This window comes from Perognathus longimembris, chromosome 2, assembly GCF_023159225.1.
Source record: "Perognathus longimembris pacificus isolate PPM17 chromosome 2, ASM2315922v1, whole genome shotgun sequence".
Lineage (NCBI taxonomy): Eukaryota > Metazoa > Chordata > Mammalia > Rodentia > Heteromyidae > Perognathus > Perognathus longimembris.
In genome coordinates, this window is record NC_063162.1 from 31,357,470 (window position 1) to 31,374,203 (window position 16,734).

General features: G+C 41.7%; 1 protein-coding gene across 1 annotated transcript; it reads left to right on the top strand.

Annotated features, from left to right (window-relative positions):
• The first annotated feature begins 1,123 nt into the window (after positions 1-1,123).
• Acta2 (actin alpha 2, smooth muscle) lies at positions 1,124-16,113 on the top strand. Its single transcript, XM_048338751.1, has 9 exons — positions 1,124-1,254; positions 6,266-6,417; positions 7,904-8,032; positions 8,621-8,731; positions 9,263-9,347; positions 9,745-9,906; positions 11,353-11,544; positions 13,230-13,411; positions 15,831-16,113. Exons 2-9 carry the CDS (start codon positions 6,289-6,291, stop codon positions 15,972-15,974), a joined length of 1,134 nt encoding a protein of 377 aa, XP_048194708.1. The 5' UTR covers positions 1,124-1,254; positions 6,266-6,288; the 3' UTR covers positions 15,975-16,113.
• Positions 16,114-16,734: the final 621 nt, after the last annotated feature.

Below are 16,734 nucleotides of genomic sequence, written 5' to 3' on the forward strand. Positions count from 1 at the left end.
ATTTGAACATTCAGACAGTTGTGTTTTCTGGTTGGTGGAAACCAGACATAGTGAAATACTGAGCAGCACAGAGAAATTATTTAAATTGTTCTAAAGCTATTTAAATTGTTCATCTAACAGTGGCTCATAAATAAATATGCCTAAATATACATCAAATCAAACAGACCAGATATAATGGCGCAAGTGAACAGCTGGCCGCAGCTGTAAAACAGTCATTCATTCTGGGATTTTTCTTACATGTCAGCACTTAAGAAATACTCATGGTATCCATCAAAAATACTTCTAATATGAATGAGTTAGAGCTCAGACTTGGAGGAGGGATGGAAAGAAATGTAAAACATGGAAGTTATTCACTGATGTTTCAGAATGAGAGCTGATGCCTTTGGGAAATGGTGAGTTACTTAATCTCTATTGCTGTTAAATGGGTTCATGGGCAAAGAGAAACACTAGGATTTGCCTTGGAACATTGTTTTCCTATAACTATTTCTGTGACAGGGTACCAGGTAACCTTTCTGGCCAATGTGTGATTTCCTAATCATACTGCTAAATTGTTCAGTTACAAATTCATAGATATATCTATTGTACCCAAGGATGAAAACACTTTTCCAAGTGCCACTTTGTGAGACATGGCTGGTCCACCTTGCCTCTACACTTTCATTCTTATTTCTCTTAACTCCACTCACAGACTCGATTCATAACCACAGTGTGGCTCCCACTACTCCCTCTACATATTTGTGGGATACTAAAATGATATCTTTCTTCATTATAGGGCCACCTTTGTAGGAGAGATTTTACATATTCTTCTAGTCAGAGATATCCCCATTCTTTCTCAGTGCCTTAGGAAATGGCCAGAAAGGCCAGGTGGACAGCAGGCTGGCATCTTCTGTGGAATGTGCAAACCATTCCTGCAACTGCCCCAACACTAGCTCAATGTCTCTGGGTATTTCAGCAGTTGTTCTGAAGGCTCGGGGTGTTTATCTTCCCAAAGCAGCTGAACTGCCTCCTGTTTCATGAGCAGAGGAGTGGAATGCAGTGGAAGAGACCCAGGCCACTAGCCACCCAGATTAGAGAGTTTTGTGCTGAGGTCCCTATATGGTTGTGTTAGACTGAACGACCAGCTCTAGTCTGTCTTTGCTCCTTGTTTGGGAAGCAAGTGGGAGGGGAACAGGCCAAGGAGCTATATAACCATTCAGCATTCAGCTTCCCAGAACACCACCCACCCAGAGGGGAGAAACCCAGCCAAGCACCATCAGGGTAAGTGGCTCCAACCCAGGGATGTGACTGAGAGATGCCAGGGGCTCTTATTTTATTCTAAACCCAATTTTAATGAGACATTGTCTATAAGGATCCGAGGAACTCATGCATTCCAGTTCCTCTGAATGAGGAGTGAACTCCTAAAATTATTGTAAGTTTTTTGGTGTTTTTTGTTTTAGGTGCATGATCATTAAAGGCAAAGGTGCAGCTTGGGTTGGTAGAAGTGAGAGGGAGAGGGAGAGGGAGGTGGAATGAATATGTATTCGTGCATGTCACCCATAAAAAGTCTGTTCTTAATAAATCAGGAGCCCAGATCCTGTGGGAATGAAGTCTAGCTTTTTATAAGAAGTATTAGTTATTTTTATGCTCTGGAAACTCTGGGACTTGCCTGTGATTCAAACTTTGTGTGGGGAATTTTGAGTAGATTGTGTTTGTGGTGCAGTTGCTGCGGCTGTAACTGAAAGTATGTGTTCATAATGAAAAGAGGACATTTGTGTAATCATTCAGTTTTGTATTGCTGAACTTGTGTATTGCTTCTGGGTCAGTCTCCTGCCTTTTGCAGTTTTCCTGTGCTGGAAACGTGCATTCCTTGAGCTTACTAGTTAAGATCAGCATCTCTGGCTATTTGCAACAGTGCACAGCAGGCAACCACCCTCAGATTTTCTTCTTCTTCTTCTTCTTCTTCTTCTTCTTCTTCTTCTTCTTCTTCTTCTTCTTCTTCTTCTTCTTCTTCTTCTTCTTCTTCTTCTTCTTCTTCTTCTTCTCTCTGATAAGAAGTGGGCAAGAGGCAGCGCTTGCAACTGAGGTGTGTGTGTGTGTGTGTGTGTGTGTGTGTGTGTGTGTGTGTGTGTGTGAAGCAGGGGAGGTTTGGTTTGCATTACCTCAGCCTCAAGTTTCCCTCAGCCTGGTGATTGGAGTGTCACAGTGGAACCAGCCACATCACCCCAGCCTGAACTTTGCTATAACTCAGGGCTTGGCTACTTCAGCTGGGACTGGAGTTTTCATGCTGAGATTTTTTTTTCCCTTGTATCTTGTGATTCATGCCTAAATATGGCTTGTGTTTCAAGATGAACGAGCACCATCCTTTCCCCCTCCCTCCCACTAACTACTCATTTTTGGCACAAGACGTGCTCTACTTGGCTGGAGCAAACCCTCTGACCTGGGTGTGGATCCAAGAGCAGATGCTGGAGCGAGCCTGTTTTACCAAATTAGGAAATGCTTCACTCCAATCAAGTGCTTATTCAGGTTAGATAAGGGTTGTAAACCACTGAGCCAGCTCACTCTTGAGACACACAGAGAATGTAATGGTATGTTCCCTTTAGAGATTATACAACTTTTCCTGCACAACTTTCTTTGATACATATAAAAAATTCATATATATAACATATGTATACCTAGTATATTATGCATATATATTATATTATGCATACATGCATATATTATGTATTATATCTGTATATGGAATACATGATATTATGTGTATGTAATATATTAAATATGTATTTTATATATGATTATAAGTATATAGATTTTCAAAATATATTGTGTATGTATACACATGTATATGTATTTTCATATACAACCTATGTATATGTATATAATGTATATATACATTTTGAGAATTTATTTTACTGATGATAGTGTTCAAGGGCTGGGGATATAGCCTAGTGGCAAGAGTGCCTGCCTCGGATACACGAGGCCCTAGGTTCGATTCCCCAGCACCACATATACAGAAAACGGCCAGAAGCGGCGCTGTGGCTCAAGTGGCAGAGTGCTAGCCTTGAGCGGGAAGAAGCCAGGGACAGTGCTCAGGCCCTGAGTTCAAGGCCCAGGACTAGCCAAAAAAAAAAAAAACTGATGATAGTGTTCAGTCTATTTTTTCTAAGTATATACAAATACTGATCCACACCATTTCTGATGGATAAAATAATGATTTGGGATATCCTTTTCTACTTTGAGAAAGTATGTTAATTCTATGTGTTTTCAGCCCTTGCTTTCAGTTTGAAAAGCATCCTCGGCACAGGTAAAGCCTGCCTACTGGTCCCTGGGTGTCATTGTTCTGACAAACACCTGAACACTTATGCATCTTCTGTTATATCCCTTCATGGTTATCATTTGTCTTCTAACTCTTCACAATCTGCTATAGTAATCTTCATAACATTCTAAGAATGAAGGTGAGCATAATTTAATGTCTAGAATAAAAGAGAAGTAGGAAAAGGGAAAGAACAAGTCATTGACAAATCCCCATTTCCCATTTTTTACAAGTATAATCCACACATTGAAGACTGTCCATCTAATTCTAGGGCAATGTAAAAATAAAGCAAATATTTGATATAAAAATCTGAATAGTGTTTGGAACAAATTTGACAAGAAATGTACTCACTGCCTTACATATGAAACTGTAACCCTTCTGTACATCACTTTGACAACATAAAAGGAAAATATAAAAGAAAATCTGGATAGTGTTAATAGCTATATAATGACATTAATAACAATGATGAAAATAACTTTTATTGGTATCTTGAATGTATATGCCACTGTGAATGAATGAATTTAAATGCTTTTCAAAAAAAGACCCACTACACCCCATACTCCATCCTGGAATTCTATTGGTATTTGTTGCTATTATTATTGTTTGATAGTAAAGGGGATTGGGACTAGGAAAAGTTGAATAACTTGCTAAATTATAGCTTCTAATTGGTGGAGCCAGTTCCCTCCCAGAACACAGTGATGACAACCTCCTCCCCGTCCCCCTCCCCCTCCCCCTCCCCCTCCTCCTCCTCCATCATGGGGCTTGGAGTGAGGGCCTGAGCATTGTCCCTGGCTTCTTTTTGCTCAAAGCTATCACTCTACCAATTGAGCCACAGCACCACTTCTGGCTTTTTCTATATATGTGGTGCTGAGGAATCGAACCCAGGGCTTTATGCATGTGAGGCAAGCACTCTACCACTAGGATGTAGTCCCAGTCCATGACTTTTCTTTTTTAATATTTTGTCATCCATTGTCATAAATGTACCAGTCTGGGGATATTGGTTAGGCGACTTCAATTTTCCCAAGTCTGGGTTTTGTTTTATGAGCTAAGAGATAGTATTTCATGCACTGATCATTTAATATGTTATCCCAATTTAGGTCGATGTTCTTTGCAAATGGCCAGGCAAAAGGAAACCCTTTGCAAAGTGCTCTATGCTGTGGAGGTTCTGGGCATTTGGAACATACAGCTTTGATTTTGTGGGAATGTTCTGATAAAACTCCAATTTTGAGTGCTGTTTTCTTTTCCCTCTCTCAGAGACTTCCTTCCAATAACTGCCTTTTTTGCCTAGGTCTGGCAATGAGTTTACCAATTTAAAAGAAGAGTTTGGGTTGAGGATGTGGCTCCCTGGTGGAGTACTTCCCTAACACTTGCAAGATGTTTGATTAGATCTCCAGCATTGAAAGAGCAAAATAAAGAACAAACTTGCTTAGCTTGAAATCTTGACTGAGATCTCAATGTCATCAATGCTAGGCAGAGAACTCTGAACATCCCTTTCTTTACAGAACATTTCTAATTCTGTTTGGAAAAATGGGAAGGCTCCTGGATTAGGAGCCAAATGAGAGCAGGAGTCACCCAATCTCTACTTGGGGTTCTGATTCTGATCTCTCTTAGGCTCATGAAAACTACTTTCCCTAGAATTTCTCAGTTGTAAAAGTGAGAGCATTAAGTGAAAATGTCTTCCACTAAGGGTCTTCAGTATTTCTGCTTCAGCCTTTCCAATATTATCATAGAATCCAAGGCTGTACGTGGGTTATTTAAACTGTTGTTTTATAATCAAAAGCGTATGTGGCAGAAATCAGGGAAAATAATTAAAAATATGGCATTTCAAAATAACTCAATCAAAATCTTTGGTAAATAGAATAAATCTCTTTGCATAAACGTGTGATTTTATTGTATCCCACAGTAGTGTAATCTTGAATCTGTTATTCTTAAACAGGAATATGTTGATATGTTGTGAGTGGATCCTTTTACTTATATTTCTTTCTCTTTTTTCTCTTTTCTTGGTTGTGGGGCTTGAAATCTGGGCCTGGGCGCTGTCCCCGAGATGTTCAGCTCAAGACTAGTGCTCTACCACTTGAGCCACAGTGCTACTTCCCATTTTCTAGTGGTTAATTGGAGATAAGTGTCTCACAAACTTTCCTGCCAGGGTGGTTTTGAACTGTGATCCTGAGATCTCAGCTTCCTGAATAGCTAGGATTACAGGTGTGAACCACTGGCACCCAGCTTACTTATATTTCTTAATAACAGAAAATTTCCATTATATGATATGCTGTTCATTTCACACACACACACACACACACACACACACACACACACACACACACAGAGTTGAAATTTGGATTTTCAGCCTAACAGTGACTTTTGTTGGTAAAGAATGATCATAGCCTCCAAACTTTGAAGCATTTTTTAAAAAAGTATTGATTCAGTTTAATTTTTGTCTGAGTATTAAAGTCCTTCAGTTCTAAAAGAGATTTTTCTTTTAAAGATGTGTATTAAACACTTAAATATTTAAAATTTTCACATTACCTATCCTTCAAAATCTGCCTCAGAAAACGATGAAAAGTTATAATACATATGAAAAATATGAATTTGTATGGACACCTTGTGAAAATGCTAGAAACTTAACATATACTGAGTAACTTGTCCCTGTGAATGTCTGGTCCCAGAGTCTGGAATTCTCATCAATACTCTGCAGTCTGATGACTCATTCCTCTGTTTAGCCTGTCTTTAAAGTGCTGTTTAGAACCTGTCATATATAGTAATAGAATGGTATTAACACAGAGGTCAAAGTTCAACCAATCAAAAGTTTACAACCTAATCAAAGTACTTCAAGATAAGGCTATGTTAAACAGTGTCAATCAGGTGAGAGCTACCTATAAAGAGATGCCCCAAGCTCTGTGGGATGGGGCAGTAGTCAGTTTCCTAAGTGCTTGACAAGTGCTCTCTTAAAGCTGAGCTGCTGCTTCTCCTTTTCTGTAGGAACCTGTTAAGCAGCTCCAGCCATGTGTGAAGAAGAGGACAGCACTGCTCTGGTGTGTGACAATGGCTCTGGGCTCTGTAAGGCTGGCTTTGCTGGGGACGATGCTCCCAGGGCTGTCTTCCCATCCATTGTGGGACGTCCCAGACATCAGGTGAGCAAGACTTTGATGGGAAAGAAAGAGAATAAAGCTATTGGTTAGATCTCTCTATGTCCTAGGGTGAACTGTCTTTGCCCAGAACTTGTGTAGCCTTGTTAAATATGTATCTGTGAACTACTCAGGTGTGGCTCAGTGTAGACTATTTGCCTAGCATATGCAAGGTTTGATGACCAAGACAAATTCCAAACAGTAACTTCACTTGTAATATATGCTGATTTTTTGGTGAGTATCTATCAGATATAAAGTCTGTCCCATTTTGCACATACTTGTCGTCTAAATACCATGATTGTCATCATCCTCTTCAGTATCACAGCATCATCAGAATTTTATAGGTATCCTATAGTATACTATAGCTTCTGTTTGAAAAGAAGTGACAATAAAGGCAGGCCATTAAGTCTTAATACTAAATGAAAGCAACATTGATAACAAATGTTAACTTTATGTCAGGTTAATTGTCAACAAAATATATTTGGGCAGCTTCTTGGTAATTTACATATTATATATAAACAAAATATTGGTGGCAGCCTGTGGCAAAAGCTAAATTCTAAAGCAGTGATTCTAGTGCAATTTAAGATCTAATAAGGAGGATGTTTTAAGTTTCATCTGGAGCTGACTAGTTTAGACAAAAGTTTTAGCAATTATTTCTATGGATTTATCCAGTAGATCTCAAATATCATATGGTTATTTGTAGGTATAATGCTTATGGTAAGCAAACGATACTTACATTCTTTTTTGAATGAGTATTAAGTTTAAAAGTATGGTGTAAGCTGGATGCCATCGGTAATGCCTGCAATCCTAGCTACTCAGGAGACTGAGACATGAGGATCATGGTTTGAACCCTACCTGGACAAACATATCCATGAGACTGTTACCTATAATTAAAGAGGAAAATGCCAGAAGCTCCACCTCTATGTGGCTCAAGTAATGGTAGATTGGATAAACCTAAGCAAGAATAGAGTAGCCCTGATTTCAAGTCTTAGTACCAGTATACACACACACACACACACACACACACACACACACACACACACACACACACACATAGACACACACACACTATGATTGAAAAGATTTACAAGAGGCCAAAATGTCCTTTAACAAATATGTAAATTTTCTTCCTTTCTTTCAACAAATATTGAAGTATTACTAGGTTATGCATGACAGCTAACCATAGCTGATGGATAGACACAATCTCTGCCCTAAACAAGGCTCACCAACTACTACAAAAGACAAAAGGACACAGTGCACAGTGTAAGCTTGCCTTATCCCCTAGCATCGTTGGTTATTTGGAGGCTGATTTGAGTCTATTTCCAACCAGGTGAGGGGTAGCAATTAAGACTGGAGTCACAGTTGGACTTACATTGTTGTTAGTTCTAAAACAGGAAATTTATCTCACCAGTTTCAGTCCATTGTAATTCGATGGTAAGCAATGCATACAACTTGGAGAAGCCTGACTTGTAATATGTTAAACCTTTTTTAGGGGGTAATGGTAGGAATGGGACAAAAAGACAGTTATGTGGGTGATGAAGCACAGAGCAAAAGAGGAATCCTGACCTTGAAGTACCCGATAGAGCACGGAATCATCACCAACTGGGATGACATGGAAAAGGTACCAGGGCACCGGCTATCAGTTGTATCCTTAGAATGCACCATTCCAGGGGCCCCTGACTCTAAGCACACTATAGCCAGAGAAAATAACTGGTTCTCATTGCTCAGTTGTTTTTTTGTGTTTGCATGTTTGTCTATTCCCACACCAAACTAAAATATTTTCCTATTGATTATTAACTAAAATAGGAAGGGGGATGGTATGGAAGACATATCTGGATTAGACCCTGAACTGGCTGTTAAAGTTAGGGGTCATAGTATTTAATTCATAAAGGTACATACTAACCATTTCCCCTTCCATATTACTCACAGTGAGCTGAAAAACTTGTTTAGTGGTCAAACTGTGTTTTTTATCCTCATTTGACTTCAGAGCCTGTGCCCTCGACTCTATATACAGTCTCAGCTGTGGATATATTCTGGGGAAGGCATCCACACTCTGAGCTTCTGTCTTTGTACCTGTACAAGTACTGGCACATGAAAGCTGGGAGTATTTCTCTTGGTCCTGGTTTTGTTTTGCTCATTGTCCCATTTTGAGATGTTGTTACCCTGGAACATCACATCACTGTTTCTCTTCTTTCCTCCTTCATCCTAGATTTGGCACCATTCCTTCTACAATGAGCTCCGTGTCGCACCTGAAGAGCACCCAACTCTGCTCACTGAGGCACCCCTGAATCCCAAGGCCAACCGGGAGAAAATGACCCAGGTGAATACTCATTCCAGCATCCAGAAATGGCTGAGGAAAGCCTAGCTAGAACAAAGCTCCACGATAAAGCAGAAAGTAGGTGCCACCCCACTGTCCAGGCTGACCACTTCCTAGGCTTTTGAGAGCCCCGAAGGGTCACCTGAATGATACATTCTTATGGAAAAGATAAACCTTTTACCTTCAAGAGCTAAGAGCTCATCTAAATGCAACTCTTCCTGTAACTATTGTTGGGAGATCTAGAATACAATACAGTATCAGTCAACTATGAGTTTAGCGAAATTCTTCCAGGTTACATTTAAGTTAGGGCAGAAGTTATAGTTTCCTTTCTTCAGGCCATGTGCACACTATCTTCTCCCTTCCCCATCTCAGCAGTGTGATGGTCTCATCTACCATCCTTTGTGAGGGACCAGAGCTGCCTTGGCTCTGCCTTTGCTCTCCTTTGGCCACTGCCGGGCCTGTCTGGATCTGTCAGTGAGGTGTGTTCTCTTGTATATTCCAAATCACTCACTCTGCTTTTGGATTGCTTTGCAGATCATGTTTGAGACCTTCAATGTCCCAGCCATGTATGTGGCTATTCAGGCAGTGCTGTCCCTCTATGCCTCTGGACGTACAACTGGTAGGTGGCTGGAAGAAATGAGTGCTGTGATTAAATGAATACGCTCCAATGAATGGGACTGGGTAACTGTAAATATGTGCCCCTTAGTGACCAGATGTGAATTAGAATTGACAGGCCTGAGTCAAGCCATAAAAGATCTTCTCATCTTTTCAAGTGTTGGGCCTCTTATTCCTAGGCAGACTTTTTTAATGTTAGAAAATGATTTCCCTCTTCCTGGTATTCCTTTGTCTAGCTTCCCCAAGCTCTCTCCCACATTACCTCTTCCATCAAATGCCTCCTTTTCTTCCATTCAAATAAGAAGCTTAGGAATTCCCTCTTTTCCAAGGTTTCTTTCTACTTGACCAGAACATGAGGCCAGCCCCTGTGGTGATACCGATCATGCTTGCTTGTCTTCTAGGCATTGTGCTGGACTCTGGAGATGGTGTGACCCACAATGTGCCTATCTATGAAGGCTATGCTCTTCCCCATGCCATCATGCGTCTGGACCTGGCTGGCCGAGATCTCACCGACTACCTCATGAAGATCCTGACTGAGCGTGGCTACTCCTTTGTGACTACTGGTGAGGCATGTGGGAGACACAGGGAAGAGGCGGGCAGACCAAGTGTTGCTCCTAGCAACTTGTAGGACCACTATGGCTATGCGAGGAAATGATGGGATGGGCAGTTGCCAAGGACAAGGCCTCACTTTGAAGCTCAGACACTTTTTCTGTGCAAATTTGCAAACTGATTACATACAGTTTCCTGTCAGTTCTCAGAAGCAGTTTTGGTTGTTGTTATTTTGTATTTCTAGGCATGAGATTGTTGGCTTCTGTGTGCTAGGCAAATGTTGTATTTTTTTTCTTATCCACTGAGCTGTACCCTCATCCCTACTTGAAATCATGCCTAATCTCTCACATTAGAACATAGAGAAATAACATGCAATAGAACTCTACATAGGACTTGAGTCCCAACTTTCTACACACTAACTGTGTGACTTTGAACTTTGCAAAGACATATTGTCAATATCTGTAAAATGGAGATTACCATAAATTCTACCTCCTATGACTGTAATGACTATAAAGCAGGGTAATATATGAGGAATATCCAACATACGGTATTTGGTAATTGTTAGCTAATATTATTACTGACCCACAGGGCAGTGATGATGTACCTTTAATCAAAGCTGGTATCACACGCTCACTGTCCACAAGAGAGCAGTGCAAGACATTACTAGAAACAGTTGGATTGCCTAGCTGTCCTGGCCCTAGCTACTGAGGTAATCTCATTAGCATTGTCTAGAATAGTAGGTTTCTGCATATTCCCAAGTCTGTTCTAAGGTACTTGTGTGAGCTTTGATGACTTTAAGCTGGCTCTCTCTCCCTCCCTCCCTCCCTCACTACCTCCCTCCCTCCCTCCGTGTCATGAGGCTAGAACTCAGGGTGTGGGTGCTGTCTTTGCATGTTTTTGCTCAAGGCTAGTGCTCTACCACTTTGAGCCACAGCACCATTTCTGGTTATTGAGTGATTAATTGGAGATAAGAGTCTCACAGGGAATTTTCTGCATGGACTGATTTTGAACCATGATCCTCAGATCTCAGCCTCCTAAGTAGCTAAGATCATAGGTGTGAGCTACTGGCACTCAGTTTTAAGGTCTCCTTTTGTCATATAGAATTGAATTAATTTTATTCCTGTTTCCAAAACACCTCCCAAAGATTTCCAGAAATTCCCAGATTCCCAGAAATAGCTTAGATTTTCACAGTGCAGGAGGCTCCAGAGTGTACGCCTGCCTGGTTCTTCTGTACTGCCTTCCACATTGCACTAGTGGAGCCTTCTGGATTAGTGTTAGTCCTGAGCCTGTACCTACCTCTTTCTGGAAAGCATTGGGTGTGCTGAAGGTTTGAGCTTCCATCTACCTGGGCCAGGTAGCCTTGAGGAGCTGACTTAGCATAAGAGTAGAGCAGGGAAGGCAGATCTTTAGCATCTGTGTAAACCCTGGTGTATACCATAACATCTGTATGTATTTTACAGCTGAGCGTGAGATTGTCCGGGACATTAAGGAGAAGCTGTGTTATGTAGCTCTGGACTTTGAAAACGAGATGGCCACGGCTGCATCTTCCTCTTCCCTGGAGAAGAGCTATGAGCTTCCGGATGGACAGGTGATCACCATTGGGAATGAACGCTTCCGCTGCCCAGAGACCCTCTTCCAGCCATCCTTCATCGGTAAGCAATGGAGGGGGAAGGCAGTCCCCCCTAATCTCCTGTGTCCATCCCAGACCTAGGGCTGCCAGTGTCTTCCACACATGAGTCCCGTGCTAGAAGCCACAAGACCAAAATCATTTCTAGCCAAGGAAAGGGAAAGTGTTGTACTTTTTTCAAAGTAAGAGTTAGAGGTCAGAAAAGGAGATTTTTTAAACACACTCTATCTGTATGTTGTGGTCAAGCTCAAAGAATTCTGGATGTATGGTGAAAAAAATTAAATACTGTCTGTGCTTAAGGCAGAAAAGAAATAGAGTTTGCAAAGATGTTTACAAAGAAGATCTTAAGGGCTGTGCTGGGTTTGAAACCTCATTCCTTAGCAGTCACTTAACCTCAATTTCCTCATGTATAACACAAAGACTGCAATAGTAGCAATGCAGAAGGAATTCCAGGAGAATCACAGAAGACCTATGAAGAGAACTTTCTTAGCTCAGTGGCTAGCAAAAAAAATAACCATTCAGGGCTGGGAATAAGGCCTAGTGGCAAGAGTGCTCGCCTCGTATACATGAAGCCCTGGGTTCGATTCCCCAGCACCACATATATAGGAAATGGCCAGAAGTGGCGCTGTGGCTCAAGTGGCAGAGTACTAGCCTTGAGCAAAAAGAAGCCAGGGACAGTGCTCAGGCCCTGAGTCCAAGCCCCAGCCTGGCAAAAACAAAAACAAAAACAAAAACCATTCAATTACTCAATACTGTAGGGAATTAACAACTAGGTGGTAGTATCATAATTACATTAGTTCATCAAAAATGAACGGTAGGCAGAGGGTTTTATCCAAAGAGTCCACATCAGAAATTAACAAAAAGTCAAACAAAAACATTATGAAAACTAAAGAAGGAGGAGGCAGAGAAGGAAGAGGAGCAAGAGGAAAAGGAAGAAGAAGAAAAAGAGGAGGAAGAAGGCGGGGGGGGGGGGGAGGGCAGGGAGGAGATGATGATGACAACTGTGGCTTTATCCAAGCAAGGTGGTTCAGCTTAGGAGAACACAAGGCCTCAGCCACAGAAGATGAGAGAGTGCTTTGGATATTTCAGTGAGGGCAAGGGAAAGAATAATACTGGGTTTGAATTCAAGGGCAGCATTTTCTAGACAAGGGCCCTGCCACATAATCCATGCTCCCGACTCTTCTTACTTGAATTGTTTTCTAGATAGGGTCATGAAGGTTTTTCTCAGGGCTTGTCTCACAGTGACATCCACCTACCTCCACGATATTACGGGCATGTACCATCATATTCAACTTTCTTTTTCAAGTAAGGTCTTTCTGGCTTTTTTGGCCTGGCTAGTCCTCCTATCTCTGCATCCCCTAAAGCTGGGATTTCAGGAGTGTTCCATTAGGCCCAGCCTGAGATGAGTGAGTTCTGAGCAATGGTTGTGGCACTGCCCAGCATGGGACCTTCCACAAGGCACCTGAAGAATTCACTCATATTTAACTGTTCACATCCAAGTATTGATGAGTAGAAAAATGAATTCTAGAATAGCCCCATCCTGAAGCTGCTGTAGCCTGGCTTCCTGAGGACTTGGAGGAGGACACAGAGCATGGGTGATGACTGGGTAATTAAGCATGCCAGGCTTCATTCAGGGTAAGATTATCAATCAGGCAGTCATGTTGAACTCGAGTTTCACTCACTACCCAATGGCTTTTGCTTCTTTTCCAGGAATGGAGTCAGCTGGCATCCATGAAACCACCTATAACAGCATCATGAAGTGTGACATTGACATCAGGAAGGACCTCTATGCTAACAATGTACTCTCAGGGGGTACCACCATGTACCCGGGCATTGCTGACCGGATGCAGAAGGAGATCACAGCACTGGCACCCAGCACCATGAAGATCAAGGTACTGTGTAGTGACAGGCCTTAGGGCTGTGCCTTTAACAAGATGTCAGCACTTTAACAAGACTCACAGAATGGTTCTCAGGCTATCTTGGTTACAGGCACTTGTGGATTCTAGGTCTAGGCAGTAAAAAAAAAATCCACATGTCCTATACTTTATATAATTCAGTCTGGTATACAAGAGGAGATGCATTATCTAGACAAAATTGGTCTATACTTATCCAATCACCCTAGCTAGGGGTGTGGTTCAAGTGGCAGAGCACCTGCCTACAAAGCACAAAGGTTTGAGTTCAACCTCCAGTACTACCCAAAATGGAAAAAAGATAGTATGTTTCACGTGTAGAACATTGCAAAATATAGCACACAAAGCATACATTTATTTGTGCATGTGTATGCTTGTATATATGTTATTTATTCTTTACATCCAAGGGCTTGATTTAAAGGACAATAAGATTGGGCTTCACAAAGGACATTAAACTACACAAGAGAACATAGTAGTAGAAACACAAGGATATGAAGGGACAGCAATGTAGGTTGGACAAGTGGAAGCTGACCTGGGCTGCCTTGGGAGAGGATGTCAGTTGCTCTCTACATTTTCAAGGCCTTTGATTCTGACATGTCTAAAGCAATTTTAAACCTTGTAGACCTAGCAATTGGCTTTTTCCACTACTAAATGTGGTCCTGATCCCATCTCAGTGGCCAGCAATTAGAATTCTTTCTTTATGTCTGGGTCTAGTATTCATTTTCGATATACCTGCACAAACGCATTGAGTGATTCATGCAGGGCCAGGCTTAGTTCCTGAGCACCCCTGACTCACACACCAGGGTCCCACATGGTGTGCACTTGGCATTCAATGGAGATCATTCTTTTGGAGGGTGTTTATGTGTGGCTGATGACATTGCTCTGCACACACAGGAGAGACAGTCAAGTTCTCTTTTATTTGTACTCCCTTCTCTTTTATGCAAACAATGTGCAGCTAACACAAGATAGTAAGCTAGATATTAACACACACATAGACAGTCTTTCCACAATGAGTGCTTGGCAGTCTTGTCCTAGAAGATGAGAGAGCAGACTATTTTCTGTATGGTTTGTGTTTGTGGGATGGCTGTGTGAGTAACCATACAGGAAGGAGGAGATAAAGCCAGCCACTGGGCTCACATCACAGCCAACATAGTTGTGGATTTAGCCTAGAGAGGGTCTGTGGCCAGAGCAGAGTAGTTCCTAGTTCTCTAAAAATCCTCTTTGTGAATCAACATGATTATGAAACTCATCCCCAGGGTAGTAAGAGAGTATGGAGAATCACTAAAACCTGGGGTCCTGTGATAGATGACACATTGGAGAAAATGAACCTGGGTGAAGTGTCTCTGGAAACTCCCTGTACTGTCTTCTCAAGTTTTCTAGAAATCTAAAGTTATCTTCCCCACCCCAAAGCAGTAACTCCAACTAGTTTTATTTCTAAAAATAAAATCCAAACATACAGATTGTCAGTACAGCCAGTACTTACATTGTCTTAGCTGTGCTTCTGAATATGTAGCATGGAATTTACTTAATACCTACCTACTCTTAGAGGTGTTTATGAAAATATATGATAAAACACATGTAAAAGACTTCGTCTAGGGGCTGGAAACATAACAGAGCTATGTTAATGTCAATTATTTGTATTAAGGAAAGGAAAAAAATCCAACCAGAGCTTTAGAGTAAACTGAAAGTCCTTAAGTCATGATTTCAGACACACCATGACCATTGCTACCCAAGATTTAAATATGGATATGGGGTTTAGCATGGCTCAGCTCTAGCTTATTTTTGAGTTGCAAGACTTCTGGCCATACACTCTGGTCTCTGTGCCTGAGTTATACATCTACTGAAGAAGCTTGAGCATGTCCCTTGTGTCTGCCTACGTCCTTGTGTATAAGGCCTGCCAGTGCACCTTGAGGTCCACATAAGTGGAATGTTCATCCCTGTTGCACACCCTGAGTCCCTCAGTGACAGACAATGCATCTCTGAGGTATTTCAGGGACTAGCAATCAATTTGTCCAGATGCAGGAACGCAGGCATTGTATGTTCTGCCATAATAAAAGCTTTTCTAAAGTGCCAGAGCTTGTTTTGACAGCAAGAGTGCCACATGCTGAGCTCTGGGGCCTAGCTTGCAGTATCAGAGGCTTTGTCTGGACTCTTTAGCACTGGGGACTACTCTTGGTTTGCTCAATAGTGTAGAAGAGAGTTCATTTAAGATATCAGAAAACAAAGGGTAGAGGAATCTCTAAACTCAAGGCTTCTTGGCTGTCCCTTGTCATCTCACAGCCAGGGGTGTCCCCACTATTTAATAGACTACAGCCAAATCTGGAAAATGTGGGCCTTGGTGGTTATCCAAGGTCTATTTCCCTATGTTACTTATGCTCTTTCTTTCTATTCTGATCCACAGATCATTGCCCCTCCTGAGCGCAAGTACTCGGTATGGATTGGAGGCTCCATTCTGGCCTCTCTGTCCACCTTCCAGCAGATGTGGATCAGCAAACAAGAGTACGATGAGGCTGGACCCTCCATTGTCCACCGCAAATGCTTCTAAGGCACTTCCTTGCTCTCTGTCTTTAGCACACAACTGTGAATGTTTTTGTGCCTTCAATTCCTCTCTAAACCATTCCTAGCCAAAGCTCGGCCTCATTACCTATGTATTTTTTAATAAATCTGAAACATGCTACTCCTAACTTGTGGCTGTTGGCTGCTCACATCGACATCCATCTGATCACTTCTATGCCATTGACTAGGACCTGAAGTGTTACAGGTTGGCTCCCTCTGGTGATCCAGCCAGGATGTAACACAATCAGGATGGCTGCTTTAAAGACTTTGGCAAAAATATAATAAACAAGTAATAAATAGAACATAGGTATGGCCCCACATAAAATTTAAAACAGCCCTTGTTCTTGCAAGGCAGTTTGTGGTTTCAGGTGGAGGTTTCAGTGTATCTTCCCCCTTATGAACATACAGACCATTGTGTTCAGAGGCAAGCAAAGTGCTCTAACGTATGATCATCAGTGATTGCCTGATGGTTGATCTGTGTTCGGTAGTTCTCATCTCACCAGCCAAAAGGGCTGACCATCCTTGCTATAATTGAATTCGCTTTCTAAATGTGTGCTACTGAACTTGACAAAGAACCCACACAGGGGAGAGTCATCATCAGCATCATCAACTCTTCTTTATTACCAAAATTTCACTTTGAAGGAATTAATCATCTGTTTCGGTGTCACAATAGGATGGCAAAAATAAGACTAGCTGGGCACTGGGTGGCTTGCTCATGCAATTCTAGCTATTCTTAGGAGGCTGAGATC

What these genes read in the sequence shown, in the direction of transcription:
- Acta2 (XM_048338751.1), top strand. Translation starts at nt 6,289, where the DNA reads ATGTGTGAAGAAGAGGACAGCACTGCTCTGGTGTGTGACAATGGCTCT. An exon ending in ACTGGGATGACATGGAAAAG is followed by an intron (nt 8,033 to 8,620) that starts GTACCAGGGCAC and finishes CCTTCATCCTAG; the next exon opens with ATTTGGCACCATTCCTTCTA. An exon ending in TGCCTCTGGACGTACAACTG is followed by an intron (nt 9,348 to 9,744) that starts GTAGGTGGCTGG and finishes CTTGTCTTCTAG; the next exon opens with GCATTGTGCTGGACTCTGGA.